Source organism: Prunus dulcis, chromosome 7 (assembly GCF_902201215.1).
Source record: "Prunus dulcis chromosome 7, ALMONDv2, whole genome shotgun sequence".
Lineage (NCBI taxonomy): Eukaryota > Viridiplantae > Streptophyta > Magnoliopsida > Rosales > Rosaceae > Prunus > Prunus dulcis.
In genome coordinates, this window is record NC_047656.1 from 19,899,101 (window position 1) to 19,918,321 (window position 19,221).

Consider the following 19,221-nt stretch of genomic DNA (forward strand, 5'->3'; position numbering starts at 1 on the left):
TGGGGTCACATTTGCCACATCGACATTTAATAGATTCATTAACGGTTTGTGTAACGGATGGTCAATTTGTAGGTTTTCCGGGAGTTTGATTATGTACTCGTAAATGTCTCTAAAGTTTGGTATGAACTTGAAAATGACCCTATAATTTGGGAGATTTTATGTATTTTTTCCATAAATATAAGACTTATTTGTTGCAGTGCCCCCAAAACTATGGTCAAGTCTCATTTTACTTCTTGGAACAAAAAAAAACCCTACCTAATCCCCACTCTTCCCCATCCGCCTAGTCCCTCATGTCGTTCCGATTATGATGGTGGTGGGCTCCAATTTGCCACATCACCCATATTGGTGAGTAAATAACCTACATGTACGTATTTACTAAAAGGTTTATGCTAGAGAGACCACATTTTTCGTATGCCACCTCTAATTAAAGAGTTAGTACACAATGTGGTCTCCCTAGTTTTTTCTTTACTAAAATACCTATGTCACATCAACAATTTTAACAAACTTTTGGATGAAGTTAAAAGTACGGGAAATGTGGAACAACTAACCTTGGTCAAGGGGCAAAATGGGTCACTTGAACTTCCATGGACAAAATGAGACTGAACCATAATTTTGGGAGGGGTTGTAGTAAATAGGCCTAAATATAAACAATACATTATATATATATATAAAAAAAACCTATATATATACAAGACACCCGAATTTTGGATCAATATTCTTGATAACATGTCGGTTCATTTTGTTATTACCATCTTATCGACAATAATAATACACACGCATCAATGTCATATGAGGAAAATCTGTCTTTGATGGACATCAAGAGAGCCGTAACAATGGCGAAAATAAAATAAAATAAAGAAAACATGTATGTTATGTTATACATTTGGGCACAATGATGATTTAGATGTAAATCAAGAGAGGCATGTGTGTATATATATATAACAATGGTGGGAACAAAACAATTGTAGTATATAAGGTGCAAAAAAATATTTAGGATCGGAAGTCGTGAGATTGATAATGTCGGAGCTAGTTGTTAATATCTTTGGCAGTCTTTGAGCAGTTTTAAAACTCATCCTTCGTTAATAACTTGGCATCTATTTACTATCTATATATAAATCTTTAAAGGTTTGTTTAATTTTTGGTTTTTTCCTTTTACGGCAGATAATTGTGAGTTTTGTACAAGGTAAACAAATTTCGACAGCCAATAGGTAATATATTCTCATTTAAAAATGAAAAAGAAGAAAAAGAAGAGAAGACGAGGTCTAAAATTGAATTGAATTCAAATGTGATATACCAAGGGCATCACGCAATTGACTCGTACGTCTCTTGACTCTCAGAGAAATGGTAAAACTTGGCTTCCTTTTGATCTTTCATCTTGTGATGGATCAATCAATCGCGGCACAGAAGATGCTTTATTTTATTGGATTCAATATTCATGAATTAATGCACATGCATGTTCTCCTTTGAAGATTTCTTATCCAAAAAAAAAAAAAAAAAAGTTTCATTGTCGTGTACGTATTCATTACATGAGTATCGACCCGAGCCTATAAATATCCAACACCAACTAATTCCTACCATCAACACACACTTGGCATATCTAATTCACATTGCAATTTGCAAACACACTTCTACTCCAGCATAGTTCAGAAGGGCAAATGGGCAGCCGCAGCAGGGGGATGATGAACAAGATGAATATGGTGATGGCTTGCTTCGTGGTTATGGCGGTAGCTTTTCCTTCATTATTGAATTTGAAAGGTGCAACTGCAGAAGATTATGTTGTTGGTGACAGCTTCGGCTGGGCTGTTCCCCCGAACACCTCTTTCTATTCCGAATGGGCTGCCTCAAAGACGTTTCAGATAGGAGATGGACTTGGTAAGCAAGCATGCTATGTTTTTCTCTCTGTTTGAGAGTGCTGCTTAAATAGCTACAAACTCTATTTTCATGAAGCCCTTGAAGTGTTTTTTAAAATTTCAACCTTCTTCAAATAAAAGCGCTTATGAACATAAATGGTTACTAAGCGGTCCCAAAAGTGCTTAATCTGACAAATTAATCAATACCTAAATAGAATATCTTTAATTTGTTCTTATTAATTTTGTCATCATTACTGGTTAATGTTAATGTTTATCTTAATGCTGCAGTATTCAATTGGACTGGAGACCACAACGTGGGCGGAGTGGCATCAAAAGAAGAATACGATAACTGCATTGACCCAGGGATCGTGTTCGGCCCTGGAGTGAGGATCGCAATCAATTCTACTGATTCACTTTACTTCATCTGCACTGTTGGTGATCACTGCGAGCGAGGCCAAAAGGTCACCATCACCGTTGGATCAGCAGCCAACAACTCCTCTCCTCCTCCACCACCACCACCACCCTCCTATGCTTCATCTCTCACTCCAACTACTCTCGGCTCTTTCATCATCTCCACACTAGTTGCCATTTCTTTCCTTAATCATTCTTAATAAATTCGTTGTCCTATATTTAATTTAAAACTATGTTCCTTTTATTTAGTATAGTTTGATCATATTCATATTTATCATTACAATAACATGATGTTATGCATCAACGCAGTATTGTATTGTACAATTATTTTGAATAAAAGTGATACGTGTGTAGATTGTAAGACCAAACGAAATGTAATGCACGCTTGCTTGGCAAGGGTTTCAACTTTGAAGTTTGAACATGGCGTTTTTCTTTTCTGGGCATAATTCCAATGCTTGGTTTGAACTTTGAACCGGGTTACTTGTTCAAATGAGTTGAAGGTTTTCGCGGGCAAACGACCTGCTTTAATTTGTTGCAAATATTCTCATTTCTGTCCTCACTTTAATTCTCATTCTTTGCACTGGTCCCTCCTTCCTAGTAAAATGTTACTGAATTAAATTTGTAGTTTGATGATCATATATACATCAATCAATGCTCTACCTTTTTTTAACTTCTTTTTTTCTTCAACAAATCACAATAAATTGTTGCTTCATCAGTTTCAGTACTTTGCCCTGATGAGATTACACTTTTACCCTTCCATGCGACGAGTCACGAGATGCATCATTTCTCTCAATTAACTAGACAAAGAAAAGTAATTTTGGACCAAATGCAAATGTTACTAAACTATTGGGGAACGATTGTTTCTGTTTAAACTACAGAGATCGAAAATGTCTTCTGCCCTCAACAAGTCTCAAGTAATGCAATGTTGATTGATCTCAACAGTTTCTGTCAGATATGCAGGAAATTTGATGTTTCAACTCCGGCTTCTCATTTACAGTTCATTGACGTCTTTCCACAAATGCAACTAGCAAGTAACAACTTTTGAAAATTCTCATATAAGAGGATTCAACATTGTGTCAAAGGGAAACCCCTACACCATTCGAGCCCTCACAAAAGGATCTTCTCCACAAACCTTCAAAAAATTGATAATGATCTTCAAAAGCTCACAACCCAGGTCTCAATATCATATATTGATCTGACAAAGCTATACTCCCTCAGACACCAAGCAAAACAGCAAAGGTTTTCCCTTGGAAACTATAACACACTGGATCTGAATAGGGCCCATTCCCAAAATTAGAGGCACTCATCATCTAAAAGCTTATAGGAACTGTTAACCTAATATCTGAATCAAACAATGAACAATAATTTCCCTACAACTTTCAATATTAATTTTCTAGGTTCTGGGGTAAACAAATTCTTGGAAAGAAGCCATCCACTCGGAGGCCCCAGAGCGGAATGCCAAATTTTCAAAGAGGACTCCAATTCATTGTAGTGAAGTCCTAAAATTTGAAGTTTCTATTTGCTTTGCTTCCTTCTTTGCACAGTACCACAAAGCTCTCATGTCTTCTACCTACAACACTTAATTCTCTCATTTTCACTCAACTCAATAGGTCTAACTAATCTAAAGTTGACTGATCTCACTAGTTTCTGTCACATGAGCAGGAAATTTGATGTTACCAGGACATTGATCATATAATATAAATCCAACTCGGGTTTCATTTACAACTCACATCTTTCCACGAATGCAACTAGCAAGTAACATCAACTTGTGACATTTCACAACCAGAGCTACATAAGAAGAGAGTTCTCTCAAAAGAGGATTCAATAATATATTGGGATCTTGGATTTTTAAGCATATATACTACACAAGGAAAAGAGTGTCTACAAACCAGGCCCTTTAGTTCGATCAGTCAATCTGTTGGGCAGGACATCTGGTTGCCCGCAAAATTTCCCATCCTCTTCATTGCTACTAAAAGGTGCCTTGCGCTTCCTTACAGTTGCCTCCAAACTCCGACCTTCACCCTCTGAATTCCACAAACTTGAAGTGGACTCAAAGCGATCACAAGCAGTCTTTGTGGGAAAGAAACAGATTTCCTTACTTATCGATGGTGACAAATCATTTAATTTTCCCCCATCTTGAGAACTGCTTGAACCAATATCTTCCGTTTCACTGGCCAAGCTTCTTTGAATACATGGGTGCAAGACAGGACCCAACCTCAATGATAAATCACATTCCATTTCTAGTGGCTTATCATGGACTTCTACTTGTGTGATTCTGCGTGACACATTTTCAGCAGTTTGTGAGGAGAAAAGGTTGTGCTTAGTAGGCTCCGCAATCGAGGTAACAATTGGTTTTCCAACGTATATAGTCCTAGAATGTGTGTTTTCTGGGACCTGAGGACCTACCTGGCACTCTTCGGATTGATAGTGAGTTCCATAATATAATGGATACACTGAACCCAAGTCCAAGGAGTTGTTGGTTGACATTGTTGTTAACTGGTTATGGCCAGCAGGAAGATTCTCAAGTGAAAAGGGGTCATTCCGACAGCTATTGAGGTTAGTATTTTGGTTGATGCGGCTGTAAGATTCTGGGACCGAATGTGCAGAATTCCCAGTTGAGGCTTTTGCAAAGTTCAATTGATTGCCAGAGTGGTGTTGAGAAAACTGCGGGCGTCTTTCATCAGTAGTTCTATCCAAAATCCTAGTGGGAGCAGAAGGGGGTTCTTGTGCTCTTGAAGTGAGGTAAATCCTTGGATTACTGTGGCGTTGGCTTCTTGAAGCTCTTACTGGAATGCAACCCAGATTAAGGGCAGCTGAACAACATAAAGAGGAAGAACCAAAACACACATACAAAATCACACTTCTAGTGTATTGATTTTGCACAATTTCTGCTTGCAAACTAAACTAAGCTTGAACTAATATGCATTGAAATAAGAACAACCCAGTAGCATAATTTCAGAGTTCAATCCAACAAAATGCAAAGAAATCAAGTCAACGGTACCTTCAACACAAGGCGGCAAAAGCTCTCCGGTTTCAGTGCCCTCATCTCGCCGGATAATTGTGTTAACGGCGTCATTTACTCTGTCCCATAGCGTTTCAAGATTCATGTACTCAGCCTTCAATAGAAGTAAGCAAAATGAGCACAGGCACAACCAACAGTGAATGCGAATAAACTCTAACCCTGAAATGGAAAAAGAAAAACCTCTGAATTGGCTTTGGAATACATAATTTCCTCTGCTTTAAAAACCACCATAGGTAGCTTTTCTTGCCATTCCTTGTTCTTCTTAGTTACGGAGCCATGAACCTCACTGACGACCCTAATCAAACAGGTGATGGGTAATCAGCAAAATGTGAAAAGCAGAAACCTTTACCAAGAAACCCGTTGAGACAAAGAGGACCCAATACCTGAAAATCTGCTGAATGATAGAACCTCTCATGGGTTGGTGTCTATCGCTGTGCCAAGCTCGCCTCACACACTCATAAGGTCTTGGCCCTGGCCTAGGCATCTTGAACTTGAAGAGCAGCAGCTTATGAAGCCTGGGCACAAAGAAGACGAAGAGAAATACGTTGGCCGTGGTTTTCTGGAAGGACAAATTAGTGCTAGGACTCTTCTACATGGAGTGATGGGTTTTCATTTTTCAGTTGTGCTTTTGCACTGTTTCTGTTTCCCCACCTTCATTCTCTAAGTTTGTGCAATGGGACAGTTTTTGCTGGGCAGTAGTACATGGGGAGAGAGGAAGGGTAGCTTTCCCATGCTTTTGTCTTCCCCCAATAATTTAGAAAAGCTTACCATAGTTTGATGTTCAATCTTTTCTTTTCTTTGTGTGTTGGGGGTCACCCTCTTTGGGAAAAAGAGGGCTTATTGTGGTTTGTGGGGTGGGTATCAAATTGTGCCTGCAAATTTGTCTCTGCCCATATCATTCAGCAATTGGCCCATTAGTATGGGCAGACAGAAACATAAGGGAAAATTGAGACCCTATCTTTTACTAATACTAGGAGAGTGCACATCATGACATGTTACAAGATTTGTCATATAACATGGTATTTCCCCTTCTTAATGTGGATGTGCAATGTAGGTGCATGGTGTGTCCCTCTTTGTAGATAATTGAATTAATCATCATCGTGCAATCAATACAATTAACGATATACTGTGATTTATGACATTTGACAACTAAACAATTCCTGATTAAATAAAATGTAGAGACATAATCTTTTTGGCACTTTTTATTTGGATACTAGGGTTTTGGATTTTAATAGCCTTTTATCAAAGATTGTTTAGTTGAGGTTGGATGGAAGCATTGGCATGAACAATTATGTTGAGGTTGGTTGACGCATTCGAAGCTACCTATACATAAGAAGCTTGTCACATACATCTTATTGAGTAAGATCATAAAGTCATAAATATAACAATGTGCAGCAGCAGCTCCCACAAAAGAAGATAAATACACGGCAGCTGAGCTGTGTTAGCTAAACTAAAAGCATCAATATTTATTATTTGTTATTTATTGTTGTTATTGTTGTTGTTGTTGAGCGGTCTATAACATTTGCCTTGGCTTTGACACCACCCTGACAGTGCATTGCTCTTCCCCACCAAAAGCTCATGTCTTGTCCGCCCTTGAAAATGGCTGTACAATACAAAAGGGAAAGGACCAAACCAAAGGTAGGAGCCAGGCAGTAGAGACTAGGCCTTGAACCCTTTTGCTGTTTAGGTGATCGATTCGATCCAGCAAATCCAACTTGCAATCTTCAATTCTGAGCAGTCGCTTGCAAAACTCAGAAGCACTAGTGTTGTTGATGACGCACTTGGTAGGTGCTTGTCACTTTTAAGTACAAGTATGCATGTTTGCCAGTTTTGCCTTTGTCCTAGACCTCATATTGCAGGATCAAAGATGAGCAAAGCATTAACTGATCATTAGCTCCTCATACTTTGCTTCCATTGATTGGATTTTGAATTGGATTGGATCAATCCAGACTTGTTTAGCAAAGCATTAGTTTCATTTTGAGACCTTATATTAGGGTTTTTTTTTTAGGGTGGGTGAGGTGGTGGCATTGGCTGGTGAAAGTTACTGAAAGAAAGGTATATATGATACATCTGTCTGATATTTTTTTGTTGCAAAGTGGTGACTGGTGAAAACTGATGATCAAAGGTAAACAATATCTGTCTGCTGCTGCTATTAATATACGCCCACGTCACATTCAATACACTGCATTGCATACATTTTAAGTTCTATCCAATCGAATCTTTTGCACAAAACAAAAGTACATATCACAATCAAATAAATTAGGGCAAGTAGTCAATACGTACCAACACTTGACAGCAGATGACCTCAATTTCAAATGAATTGACATAGGTGGTGGTGATGATATTACTTGAACTGCTTAACACAAAAAACTACTAATGAATAACCTTCGTCTTTTTCAAGTTTCAGCCTTTGATTGTTGCCATACAGAAAGTTGAAGTTGAAGTTGAAGTTGAGTTGGTTAGGTGTTAGTAGGTTATCGTTATCATCCTCTTCACCAGGCCAGGCCCACTTCATCGCTGCCTCAAATTCAATTCAATTACACCATAGTCATTCTATAGTAAGGTCATATCTCTTAATTATTAGATATGCAAGAATTCTATAGTCATGGCCTTATATATGGCCCTTAAGTGAGACCCTATCTCTTAATCGTTTGATCAAATTGGTTAAATTGATCCAACGGTTAAGAAATATGACCTCATATAAGGGCCATATATAAGACCTTCACTATAGAATGACTCAACTATTTTGATTCAACAGTTAAGAGATATCACCTTATCTAGGGCCCTTAAATAAGACCCTCACTAAAGAAATATTGAATTGTACCAACCACTTTGGATTATTATGGACTACGCACTATTTATCATGACTCTCTTTGTAATTTACAGAGTGTGGGATTCAAATTTGGGTAGAAAGGACAAGCTCACAAAGGATGACAACATGCTAGTTCGGGGCCGGGTATAACAATACCATTCCCGTCCCTGCTCCCCATCTTCACCCTCGTCCCTGATAAATTTTTTTCGAGAAATCCCTTTCCCCATCTTTGTTGAGGAAGTGTCCCCCAAACCTGCCCCGAATCCCCATTTTATTTATAAACAACCAACTCATATATAGAAAACTGAATATCCCCCCCCCCCCCCCCCCCAAAAAATAAAAATAAAAAATAAAACTGAATATGTTCCAGCAATTACAAATATTTATCGATACAAACAAATACATGTGCATAAAATTAAATTGAATGCCATATGCAAGAAAGAAATAATCTGAACCCATTATACTGTAATCCTATTCATGCAAAATCAAATTGTAACAGCCGTATCCCCGTGTACAAAAATATATGGTTTTTAATTGAACTTGAAGCAATGTCCCAGCGCCAAAGTAATAAAAACCAAAAACAATCTTGCTATCACTGTATCCTCGGCCAAAAGATAAATTGATAAGAAGTTAATTGTCAATTTGTTATAGTAAATTATAAATTTATTATATTTAAAATAAATAAATTACTTTTTATCAAAATATATTTGTTGTCAAGCTGGGTTCGAAAATGAGAATAATAATATCATCATCGGCCTGTCTATGATTGAGGATTTTTAAAATTCAGGGGTCCCCTTATCTCACCCCTATTAGAGTATGGGAATCGATGACGACCGGAACCAACGAGGATTTCTACCATCCTTAAAGCTCACTAGTCTAACCCACATTTCCAGCAATATTAATATTAAAAAGGGTAAACTCATTTCAATTTGTTAGAATTGTACAAATTTAATTCCAAAATATGAATAGACCAACTAAATAACAAATTATATCACATATGTTCCGCAAACTCGAGTTAGTAAGTATAGTTGAGCTCCATCACCTCTACTCATGTGACTAAAGATTCAAAATTTTCCAAAACATCCAATAAATATCTGCTGCTCCAACTGTTGTACTGAAAAAAAAAAAAAAAAAAACTGAAAAATGTTAGGGCTGGCCCAACAATCTTAGCCCCTTGAAAGCATGATTAGGGGCCAATGACCCAATGCTTGGGGCAGGGCAATCCTTCGTCATCATCACGATGCGCAAGGTTGCAGAGATGGTGGGAGGCAATAAGTTGGGCCAATGAGCTGGGAATTTTGCATCTACAACTACCATTAATTAAATTGTTTTAAAAAGGAAAGAATAAATGGATCATAGAGACAGAGAGACCTTGGAATTTCCATTACATTGACCTTAATTTTAGCTACCAAAGCCAATTGAGAAAGAAAAAGAAAACATCAAACTGAACGTTCTGCTCTCTGTGTCTAAAATGTCTATGTAATCGCAACAGTAGGAGAAAGTCGGACAAAAAAACACTTGCAACGCCATGTCAAGTCCGAGAGCGTCGACGGCCTCTACAGTCCAGGACTGCTGGGACTGCATGCTGCCGGGCCCACCCAGCCGCAACAACTTCGGATCGGCCGACCTCAGCCCATCGGGCCTCCTCGCATTTCCCTCCGGCAGCTCCATTTCCGTCCTCGACGCTCGCTCAATGCAGCTCATCGTCACCCTCCCTATGCCCCCTCCCACCCAAGCATCCTCCTCCACGTCATCTCTCTCCCCGTTCGTCACCTCCGTCCGGTGGACCCCTCTCCCTCTCCGCCGCGACCTCCTCTCCACCGAGCCCTCGAGCTCCCACCTCCTGCTCGCCGCCGGTGACCGCCAGGGCCGCATCGCCCTGCTCGACCTCCGCCTCAAGTCCCCAGTCCTCTGGTTCGACTCCGACTCCTCCTCGTCCAAACTCGCCATCCAGGACCTCGCCTGGGTCCAGGCCCGACCCGACTCCTACCTCCTCGCCTCCATCTCCGGACTCTCCTCTCTCTCCCTCTACAACAGCTCCACCGGCCGATGCTTCTGGAGATACGATGCCGCACCCGAGATTCTCTCCTGCATTCGTCGCGATCCCTTCGATTCGCGCCATTTCTGCGTCATTGGACTCAAAGGCTTTCTGCTCTCGGTCACCGTGTTGGGCGAGACCGAAGACGACGTCGTTATTAAGGAGCTTCAGATTCGGACCGACTGCTCCGAGTTGCTGAAGCTGGAGAGAGACTTGGCCGGTGGAGTCGCCGGGAACTCGTCGTCAGCGTCCGCGGCTTTCCCTCTTTATGCTGCGAGGCTCGCTTTCTCACCGCAATGGAGGCACATTCTGTTCGTGACGTTCCCGAGGGAGCTGGTGGTGTTCGATTTGCAGTACGAAGCGCCCCTATTTTCGGCTACATTACCTCGCGGCTGCGGCAAGTTTCTGGACGTGTTGCCCGATCCCAATCACGAGTACCTCTATTGCGCTCATCTTGATGGCAAGCTCAGTACTTGGCGCCGAAAAGAGTGAGTTCTCCAAAAGTTTGATTGATTGCAGCCTTTTCAATTTCCGTTGATGATTTTTGTTACGTTATGCTATATCTGAAAGATTGAACCTCTCGATCAAATTGTAGAAAGTTAGGTTTTGAATTAAGCTGCTCGATGGTTCTACTTGTGCGTGAAATCGAACTGGAATTTATTGGCATTTGAACCATTTTATGACGAAGTTTAAGAAATTTTTAGATCGCAATCAATCAACTCTACTATTCTTAATATGCATTTTATATTTACGCAGACGAGAACAGGTGCACATAATGTGTTCAATGGAAGAGTTGATTCCCTCGATTGGCACATCTGTCCCTTCTCCTTTGTTGCTTGCTCTCGTCATCTCCCAATCAGATTCGACCCTCCAAAACGTCAGCAAGCTTTACTCTGATGTACCTCATTCTCCTTTCCCTGATGTGGATTTTGATAATCCTTTTGATTTTTGTGATGAACCTCTTCTTGTTTCTAAAACACATTTGATCTCCATTTCTGATGATGGAAAAATATGGGACTGGCTCTTGACTGCTGAAGGGGCTGAAGATAATCCAAAGGATGATACAAACTTGGATATCAGTGAAGTCCCAGTTCCTGGGACCAATACCAACATTCTAGTTTCTGCTACTGGAGGACTTGACATGGAAGCAAGTAAACAAACAGGCAGAAGCCGACCTTCAAATTCTACTGTCAGCCATGCGGATATATCACTTAAGGTTGGTTTCTAGATTATTGCTATTCTTCCAACTTTCAATTTTTCATGGTTAATACTGGCTAGAGAATTTAATGCAACCTGAACAATGGATGTGAATTAGATAGCTAGATGCAATTCCTACTCACATCCCCGTCTAATTAAACAGATATTGGTATTAATTGGTTACACAACCTTGTTTAGGTCCTCCCAAAAGGACAGACGCACCCACCCATACACACACAGGCCCGATGAATATGTATTTTAGTGGTTGCATATGGTTCAGAGCAGAACTGGTTTTGTATTCATATACTTTCTGTATATCTAGCTGTAAATTTGGTCATCTAAATGTTTCTTTATTTCCCATTCACTGCAATGTTACTCCAGTAGAAACAGGACCACAATACCAGATTACCAGTCTTTTCTTTTCTTTATTTTTGTTCTGTTATAGTCGTAAGAAGCCAAAATCCCATGCTGCCAATCCCATTGAGTGCAAAGTTCAAATATAAAATTTCTGCATGCTTAAAGAGCCAACTTACTGATGCAGATTAGCTTAGTTGGACAGCTTCAGCTTCTTTCTTCAGCAGTGACTATGCTAGCTGTACCTTCGCCTTCTTCAACAGCTACTTTGGGCCGTTAGTTCATCCTGTCACTAATCTACTGTATATGTTGATTTTATATATATATTTTTTGTAGAATGTTTTGAGTTAGCATCATTTTGGGAGAAATTATAATACCATGTAAGTTGATTATGTATGAAGGCGGGGGAAACTATCCTGTTGTAGCCGTTCCATTAGTTGCTTTGGGAACTCAAAGTGGGACAATTGATGTGGTTGATGTTTCTGCCAATGCTGTTGCTGCAAGCTTTTCTGTTCATAATGGTACGGTTAGGGGATTACGATGGCTTGGAAATTCTAGACTAGTTTCATTTTCATATAGTCAGGTATGTTACGATGAATTCAAATGTTGTCAATTGTTTGATTGCTACTAGTTATTGTGATTTAATGCTCAGCATTATCTTTGATTAGTACAATTTTGCCCTTTAAAAAAAAAAAAAAATAAAGTATCATCAATCCATGTTGATTTGTTATATCTAGCATTACTTTTGTTGATATAGGTGAGTGAAAAATCTGGAGGTTTCATCAACAGGCTCATTGTAACCTGTGTTAGAAGTGGCCTTAATAGACCATTTCGGGTTTTGCAAAAGCCTGAACGTGCACCAATAAGAGCTTTGAGGGCCTCTTCCTCTGGAAGGTTGACTTCATACCTTGGTTCATGTCTTTATTTATGGTTATTAGTTAGATCTTCTATATCCTGTGTCATGTTTTTGGGTTTACTCGAATTTATGATCGATACTTCAGCTGAAAAGGTATCTTTGTTTATATTGAATGGTTAAGAGTGAACCTTGGTACTTTCTTATCCCCTAGTTGACTTAATGTCTTAAATTGACTCCTCTACTGGATCATAGATTAAAAATTGAGGGTGTTTCAAAGTTTTGAGGCAAAATTTACAACTCTTTTACGAAGACAAAAGAAACAGTTTCAAATTTCATTTAGTTTAAAAAAGGGGCATTTTATGGTCTTCATATGTGACATCAAAAGGTGTAATCAAGAGCCTCAGGACGCACAAGAAGTACCAAGTGGTGGAATTATGTGAAGGAAAATTTTTTTTGGCAAATATTTCCTGCAAACATGTTTAGTAGAAATCAACAATATCTGTTTTGGTTTGGCTGAATTGGCCTTGTTGACTCAGTATGGCTGAATTGGCCTATTTGGCCCAATATAGCTATCGGATATCTACACTAATGCTCCTTTTCTTCGCACTTCTTGCATCCACATCGGTTTTTTATTCTTTTTAACTACCCTAGCCACAGAATGTAACTTTTTTGCTTATGCTTTCCAGGTACCTTCTTATTTTGCTTCGCGATGCACCAGTAGAGGTTTGGGCAATGACAAAGACTCCTATTATGGTAAATTTGTTATTTTCTTTGGTTTTATCATATTCCAATTGGAAGGATTTCCCAGCAATTTATTTCAACTACACTAAACAGAAACTTTACAATTTTCAAACCACCAGGAAAAATACGCACTTTTTTATATGCATCTCACAACTCTTCCCAGTTGTATATATGTATGCATTGTGGTATTTATTACACTCTATATCTCGTGTAGCTTAGATCATTAGCTCTTCCTTTTACGGTTTTGGAATGGACCCTTCCAACGGTTCCACGACCTGTTCAAAATGGACCTGCTAAGCAATCATCATCATCCTCCAACGATCAGACATCTGTGGCATCAGATGGGACATCCTCTCCAACAAAGTTATCATCTGATTCCAGTGAGCTTGTTTACTTGATAAGCTTGTATAATATTAATTTGTATACCAGCTGCCAGTCTATATGAATTACTTCTCTTTCTATTGGATTGTTTAATTGTTCAAGAAGCAGAAGTAAAGTTTTTTCTTGCTTGAAATGCAGAGAGCTCAGATGGATCCCAAGATGACACTTCTGAAAGCTTTGCATTTGCACTGGCAAATGGTGCTCTTGGTGTTTTTGAGGTTCATGGGCGGAGGATTCGTGACTTCAGGTGTGTTTCTTTTTTAATATAATGGATAGATTGTCAAATCTGTATCCTATTGTAGCCACACACTGACTTTCGGTTCCAGCCAAGTTGGTCCTATAATAACCAGGTTGAATGAGAATGACAGAATTGCTGCTTTATAAGTACTGATTTTCATTTGTCATTATTTCCTTTAGACCATTTCTAGAGCATCTGGAACTTGGATTTTTCTCGCTTCTTAAAATCTTCAAACATGTTGTTTCATCCAGAGTCTATTTAATCATCAACAATTAAATATTAGTATCATTATCAGTTGTTTGACCTCTTACAAACTAATATTTCATGTAGATAAGTTTTTCTCATAGTGGCTTTTCTTTGCTTGTTTCTAGACCAAAATGGCCTTCCTCTTCATTTGTCTCATCTGATGGACTAATTACTGCCATGGCCTACCGGTTACCTCATGTAGTATGTATCACATATTTTTGTATTCATTTCTGCCAATTGGTATTTTATATCATCTTCTCAATCATTTCAGATTTCTGTTCTGTGAATCATTTTCAGGTTATGGGGGACAGGTCAGGAAATATTCGCTGGTGGGATATAACCACTGGACATTCTTCTTCATTTAACACTCATAGAGAGGGTATCCGGCGAATTAAGTTCTCACCTGTTGTGCCTGGAGACCGCAGTAGGGGGCGTGTTGCTGTACTATTTTATGACAATACATTTTCCGTATTTGACCTTGTAAGTTTGGAAAAAAAAAAAAAATATTATATGGGCAATTATTCTTTCCGCTGTCATATGCATGTCAACCACCATTGGAGTTTATTTTTAGTACATATAGTAATCTACTGAATCATAATTTGCCCAAGTGGAGCAAGTAAATGTATATATGTCACTTGGATAGGAAAACGGGATGCCACTTCAGGTTATGATTGATGAACTTTATAGGCAACGATATTCATTTATTTATAAATAAAAAGGTAAAGATAGTCAGCAGACACAATATTCCAAGAGATTTTTATGGCACTATTTGTTTTTGTCTTGTAAGATTTAGTCTTCAGCAGAGTGTTTAGGTATCACTCACTTCCCGACTCTTGTTGAGTTCCTAACTAAACATTTCTTGAAATTCATCAGCATATGTTACTGAACATTCTGTTGGATGATATACATTTGGTATTATTAAATGGGTTCTTTTCTAGTATCCATATTCATAGGACGTGACTGAGTTTTAAGCGTTAGCTTACTCAGTCCTCTTTTATCCAAGTCCAGATTTGATGTTTGTTAAGTAAAATACTTTGCTTTGTTTGTCGCAACTTTACTTTCAGTTGATCTTTCTTGTCATTTTTCAGTAACTATCTACATGTCTTAATTGCAGGATTCTCCAGACCCACTGGCCAATTCACTTTTACAGCCTCAATTTCCTGGAACCCTAGTGTTGGAACTTGATTGGTTGCCTTTGCGAACTGACAAAAACGACCCCCTGTTATTGTGCATAGCTGGAGCTGATAGTAGCTTTCGCCTTGTCGAGATTAATATGTATGTGTCAAACTTTGTTCGATTTTATGAGTAATTTCTTTATGCCTCAAGTTATTTAGTCATAATGGGGAGGGGATGGCCTGTGTTGGTGTTAGCCATTTCTGTGCTTTAATAGTCTTACTCTTATGCAGAATTGACAAAAAACTTGGGCATACCCACCAGCCCAGATCTATAAAAGAGAGGTTCCGTCCGATGCCCTTATGTTCTCCTATACTGCTTCCAATACCACATGCCCTGGTAACTATGTTTCCATTTTCCTTTTATTTGATGGAAGCAATTTTAATCTGTTCCAGTTCTATTGATTATTTGTCAATCAATGCCCTTTGACAACTGGAAGTTCATGTCTGTATTAGAGTAAGACTACACTAGAGTAACAACCTATTTTTAAATTACAGGCTTTGCGGGTGATCTTACAATTAGGTGTCAAGCCCTCTTGGTTTAATACTAGCAGTACAACTTTAGATAAGAGGCCTCACCTAATTCCAGGAACTCCTAAGTCCAATGAGGATCTTCGCAGTTACATGATCGATTTACCACCTGTTGGTGACCCTGTGGTACCAGAATTGCTGCTTAAAGTCTTAGAACCTTATCGTAAAGAAGGTGGGTCCTCTTTAAGTAGCTCACATTTGAGTATCGTTTTATTAGTGTTTTTACTATTAACTTATAAATGTTACATTGCTCAAGGCTGCATACTGGATGATGAGAGGGCAAAATTATATGCAAAGGTGGTGACCAATGGTTGTTCTGTGAGATTTGCCTTTGCTGCTGCAATTTTTGGAGAACCCTCAGAAGCCCTTTTCTGGCTGCAACTGCCTCGTGCTCTTAACCATTTGATGAATAAGTTAGTAAACAAGTCTCCACAAAAAGCTCCTGTGTCAGCATCAGTTCCAGAGCTTGATGATGCATCTATGCTTAGTAGGATAACATCAAAAGGAAAGTCAGTGTCTGGAACAGAAAAGAAAGATGCAATGGTAAGCTATTTTTGAGGATCTCATTACTCTCAAATTTTGTAAACAATGTGTTAAGCTAGGTTGCTATGTTACCTAACATTTCTCCTATACCTTGTGCACTTCAATTCTAAACTATTGTTGTAGGTAATTTTCCTTCATAAAAGCTTTGTAACGTTTCTATAATTTATCCACTTCTATGGTAAGCAGAACCAAGGTCAGCTCAGGTTAATGGCTTTTGAACAAGAAGACTTGTGGGCAAATGCTAGTGAACGTATTCCTTGGCATGAGAAGCTGGAGGGAGAAGAGGCTATTCAAAATCGTGTACACGAGTGAGTGTTTCATATCGTTCTCATGGTTTAGATGTACTGCCCACATATTTACTGGATAAGCTTAAGCATGACTTAATGCCTTCTGGTTTAATTGCTATTGGGTGAATATTTTATTTGGTTGGTAAAACTCCATATGTTTGAAAGCATAGAACTGGGAAGCTATTTTTGCTGAGTTCCATCCTTCCTATTGTCTTTCTTTGGCAACATGCTAAATGCCGAAGTTGCCCAGTTACTTGTACATTTAAAATTGTAGGCTTGTTAAAAAGAATGCCAGACTTTGCGTCTTGGGGTTCTTGGTTTACTTCTGATGATTTACTTTGTGTTCTTGATAATTTAGGCTTGTCTCGGTTGGGAACTTAGAATCCGCAGTTAGTTTACTGCTTTCCACCCCTCCTGAGAGCAATTACTTCTCTGCAAATGCTTTACGTGCTGTTGCTCTTTCTTCTGCTGTGTCAAAGTCTCTCCTTGAACTTGCAGTTAAGGTGAGTGCTTACTTAGATCAGCTCATGACACCAAAATGCATTTGTGACTGGAATAAAGTGGTTTAAGTGTCTCAGCATTTTGTATACTTACTCTTATGTCATTTAGGTGGTTGCAGCCAACATGGTCAGGACTGACAGGTCATTATCTGGGACTCATCTTCTTTGTGCTGTAGGAAGGTATCAAGAAGCTTGTTCTCAGGTTAGGTTCTACTTTAAAAAAGTTCTGTAAACCTAGTTATCTAAGTGTGGCCTTTGTTTTCAGTTTAAATTCATACAACTTCGCAGGTTTTGTGTCAAGTAATCACACTAATCTTCTTTATTCTAGCTTTTCTGCCTGTAGAATCTGATCCGACTTGTATTGGTTTGCATTATCTTATATTACCACCAATTACCATGACATCTCTTATGCAGCTACAAGATGCTGGGTGTTGGACAGATGCTGCAACTTTAGCTGCTTCTCATTTAAAAGGATCTGACTATGCAAGGTTGTTTACTTTCTATTCACCATTTCTGAGGTCCCCTACCAGTTTTTTTTTTTTTTTCTCTATATACTTTTTAGTTGATTAGCTTGCTGCTTATTGCTGGCCCGGTAGCCTAAACGTGGGTTTTTATTTCTTCATTTATTTATATATCATAAGTTCATAATGTATCGCCATTTGGTGACATATAAACTCATCCCCACGTTTGCTGCTTGTTTTTTGGCTAAACAGATCCATTTCTAGTCCCCTGATTTTCATTTGTACAATTCTAATTTTCTTTCACTATGGTTATGGTAGCTGAATTGTGTGTATAATGTTCTTCCAGGGTGTTACTAAGATGGGCTTCGCATGTCCTTCGCGCTGAACACAACATATGGAGGTATCATTATTTTGCTCATTAAGGTTTTTAAAATGGAAATTGTTAAAAAGTATTTTATAAATTTTTTTTTTTTTTTTTTTTTCTCATCTGACTTGCACTAAATGATCCATTGGCAGGGCTCTGATTTTGTATGTTGCAGCTGGTGCGCTGCAAGAGGCATTGGCAGCACTTCGTGAAGCCCAACAACCGGACACAGCAGCTATGTTCATCCTTGCTTGCCGAGAAATTCATGCCAACTTCATCTCTGATTTAGGGAACTCAGATGATGAATCTAGTTCTTCAATCAAGGACAAGCTGCTTCACTTGCCTGGGTTGGGCCCTGAGAATGAAGATGTTGTTGCAGTCAGTGAATATTATGGGCAATATCAAAGAAAATTGGTGCATCTATGCATGGACTCGCAACCATTCTCCGAATGAAGGACTAGGCCTGGTCACGTGGTACAACTTAGTCATTTTCTCCGTATTTTACGGTAAGAAATGGCAGACTTTCGATCGATAAAAACAATCCACAGCTCTTACTAGATTCATGGGCCAAAAGCAATTTGACGTTACGAGGACATGAAAGTGATACCTGGCCAACTTCAAGAATGGTCATATTCTTAGCCAGCAATCGATTGAGAGAAATTTTTGGTTTTGAAATTGGATCTGCTGGATTGCAACTGCAGCTATGTAGTTTGGGTAGAAAACATTACTGGAAAATGTTGTAAATGTAGAAATTGTCAAGAGAGATCCATATCAAAGTATATAATGTTTGTGTAGTAGGAATGTGTAATGATGTTATTTCTTCATTTTGACAGGAGAATATCTAAAAAGTGTCTCTCATATTAGGGCTTTGTACATTTTTCTGGTCAACCATTTTGTGGCTATCAGTAGGGCCGACGTTTTCTTTATTGGGATCTAGCTGGGCCATCATTTTGGATACTGGGCCCAATTATTCGTTATTGGGCTCTAGCGGGGTCATCATTTCTATACTGGGCTCAATTATTCGTTATTGGGCTTTTCATTGGGCCGAATTATTTGTTATTAGGCTTTTCTTTGGGCCTTCATTTCATTACTGGGCCCAAGTATTCATTGTTGGGCTTTTAGTCGGGCCGAAATATTATTTTTAGCCCAAGTATTCGTTATTGGGCTTTTCTTTGGGAGGAATTATTCGTTGTTGGGCTTTTTTGGGCCGGAATTTC

The 19,221-nt window shown here is 38.9% G+C and overlaps 3 protein-coding genes across 4 annotated transcripts; 2 read left to right on the plus strand and 1 right to left on the minus strand.

Annotated features, from left to right (window-relative positions):
• The first annotated feature begins 1,589 nt into the window (after window positions 1-1,589).
• LOC117634982 (umecyanin-like) lies at window positions 1,590-2,722 on the plus strand. The gene is made up of 2 exons (XM_034369289.1): window positions 1,590-1,872; window positions 2,139-2,722. The coding sequence occupies exons 1-2, from the start codon at window positions 1,656-1,658 to the stop codon at window positions 2,459-2,461; spliced, it is 540 nt and encodes a 179-aa protein (XP_034225180.1). The 5' UTR covers window positions 1,590-1,655; the 3' UTR covers window positions 2,462-2,722.
• Window positions 2,723-3,618: 896 nt separating this feature from the next.
• Window positions 3,619-6,077, minus strand: LOC117633515. Of its 2 annotated transcripts, none has more exons than XM_034367152.1 (4): window positions 5,667-6,077; window positions 5,464-5,578; window positions 5,263-5,377; window positions 3,619-5,074 (listed from the first exon to the last, which is right to left on the minus strand). In XM_034367152.1, the coding sequence occupies exons 1-4, from the start codon at window positions 5,765-5,767 to the stop codon at window positions 4,143-4,145; spliced, it is 1,263 nt and encodes a 420-aa protein (XP_034223043.1). In that variant the 5' UTR covers window positions 5,768-6,077; the 3' UTR covers window positions 3,619-4,142. The 2 variants fall into 2 exon arrangements, with proteins under 2 accessions (XP_034223043.1, XP_034223044.1); XM_034367153.1 differs by having other exon boundaries at window positions 3,619-5,047; window positions 5,667-6,059.
• Window positions 6,078-9,290: 3,213 nt separating this feature from the next.
• On the plus strand, window positions 9,291-18,930 carry LOC117634253 (WD repeat-containing protein 11). The gene is made up of 20 exons (XM_034368255.1): window positions 9,291-10,621; window positions 10,890-11,349; window positions 11,872-11,959; window positions 12,086-12,267; window positions 12,442-12,578; window positions 13,227-13,293; window positions 13,496-13,661; window positions 13,801-13,909; window positions 14,272-14,347; window positions 14,444-14,626; window positions 15,261-15,421; window positions 15,553-15,658; window positions 15,817-16,021; window positions 16,106-16,392; window positions 16,579-16,700; window positions 17,038-17,182; window positions 17,289-17,381; window positions 17,594-17,667; window positions 17,987-18,040; window positions 18,157-18,930. Exons 1-20 carry the CDS (start codon window positions 9,624-9,626, stop codon window positions 18,455-18,457), a joined length of 4,014 nt encoding a protein of 1,337 aa, XP_034224146.1. The 5' UTR covers window positions 9,291-9,623; the 3' UTR covers window positions 18,458-18,930.
• Window positions 18,931-19,221: the final 291 nt, after the last annotated feature.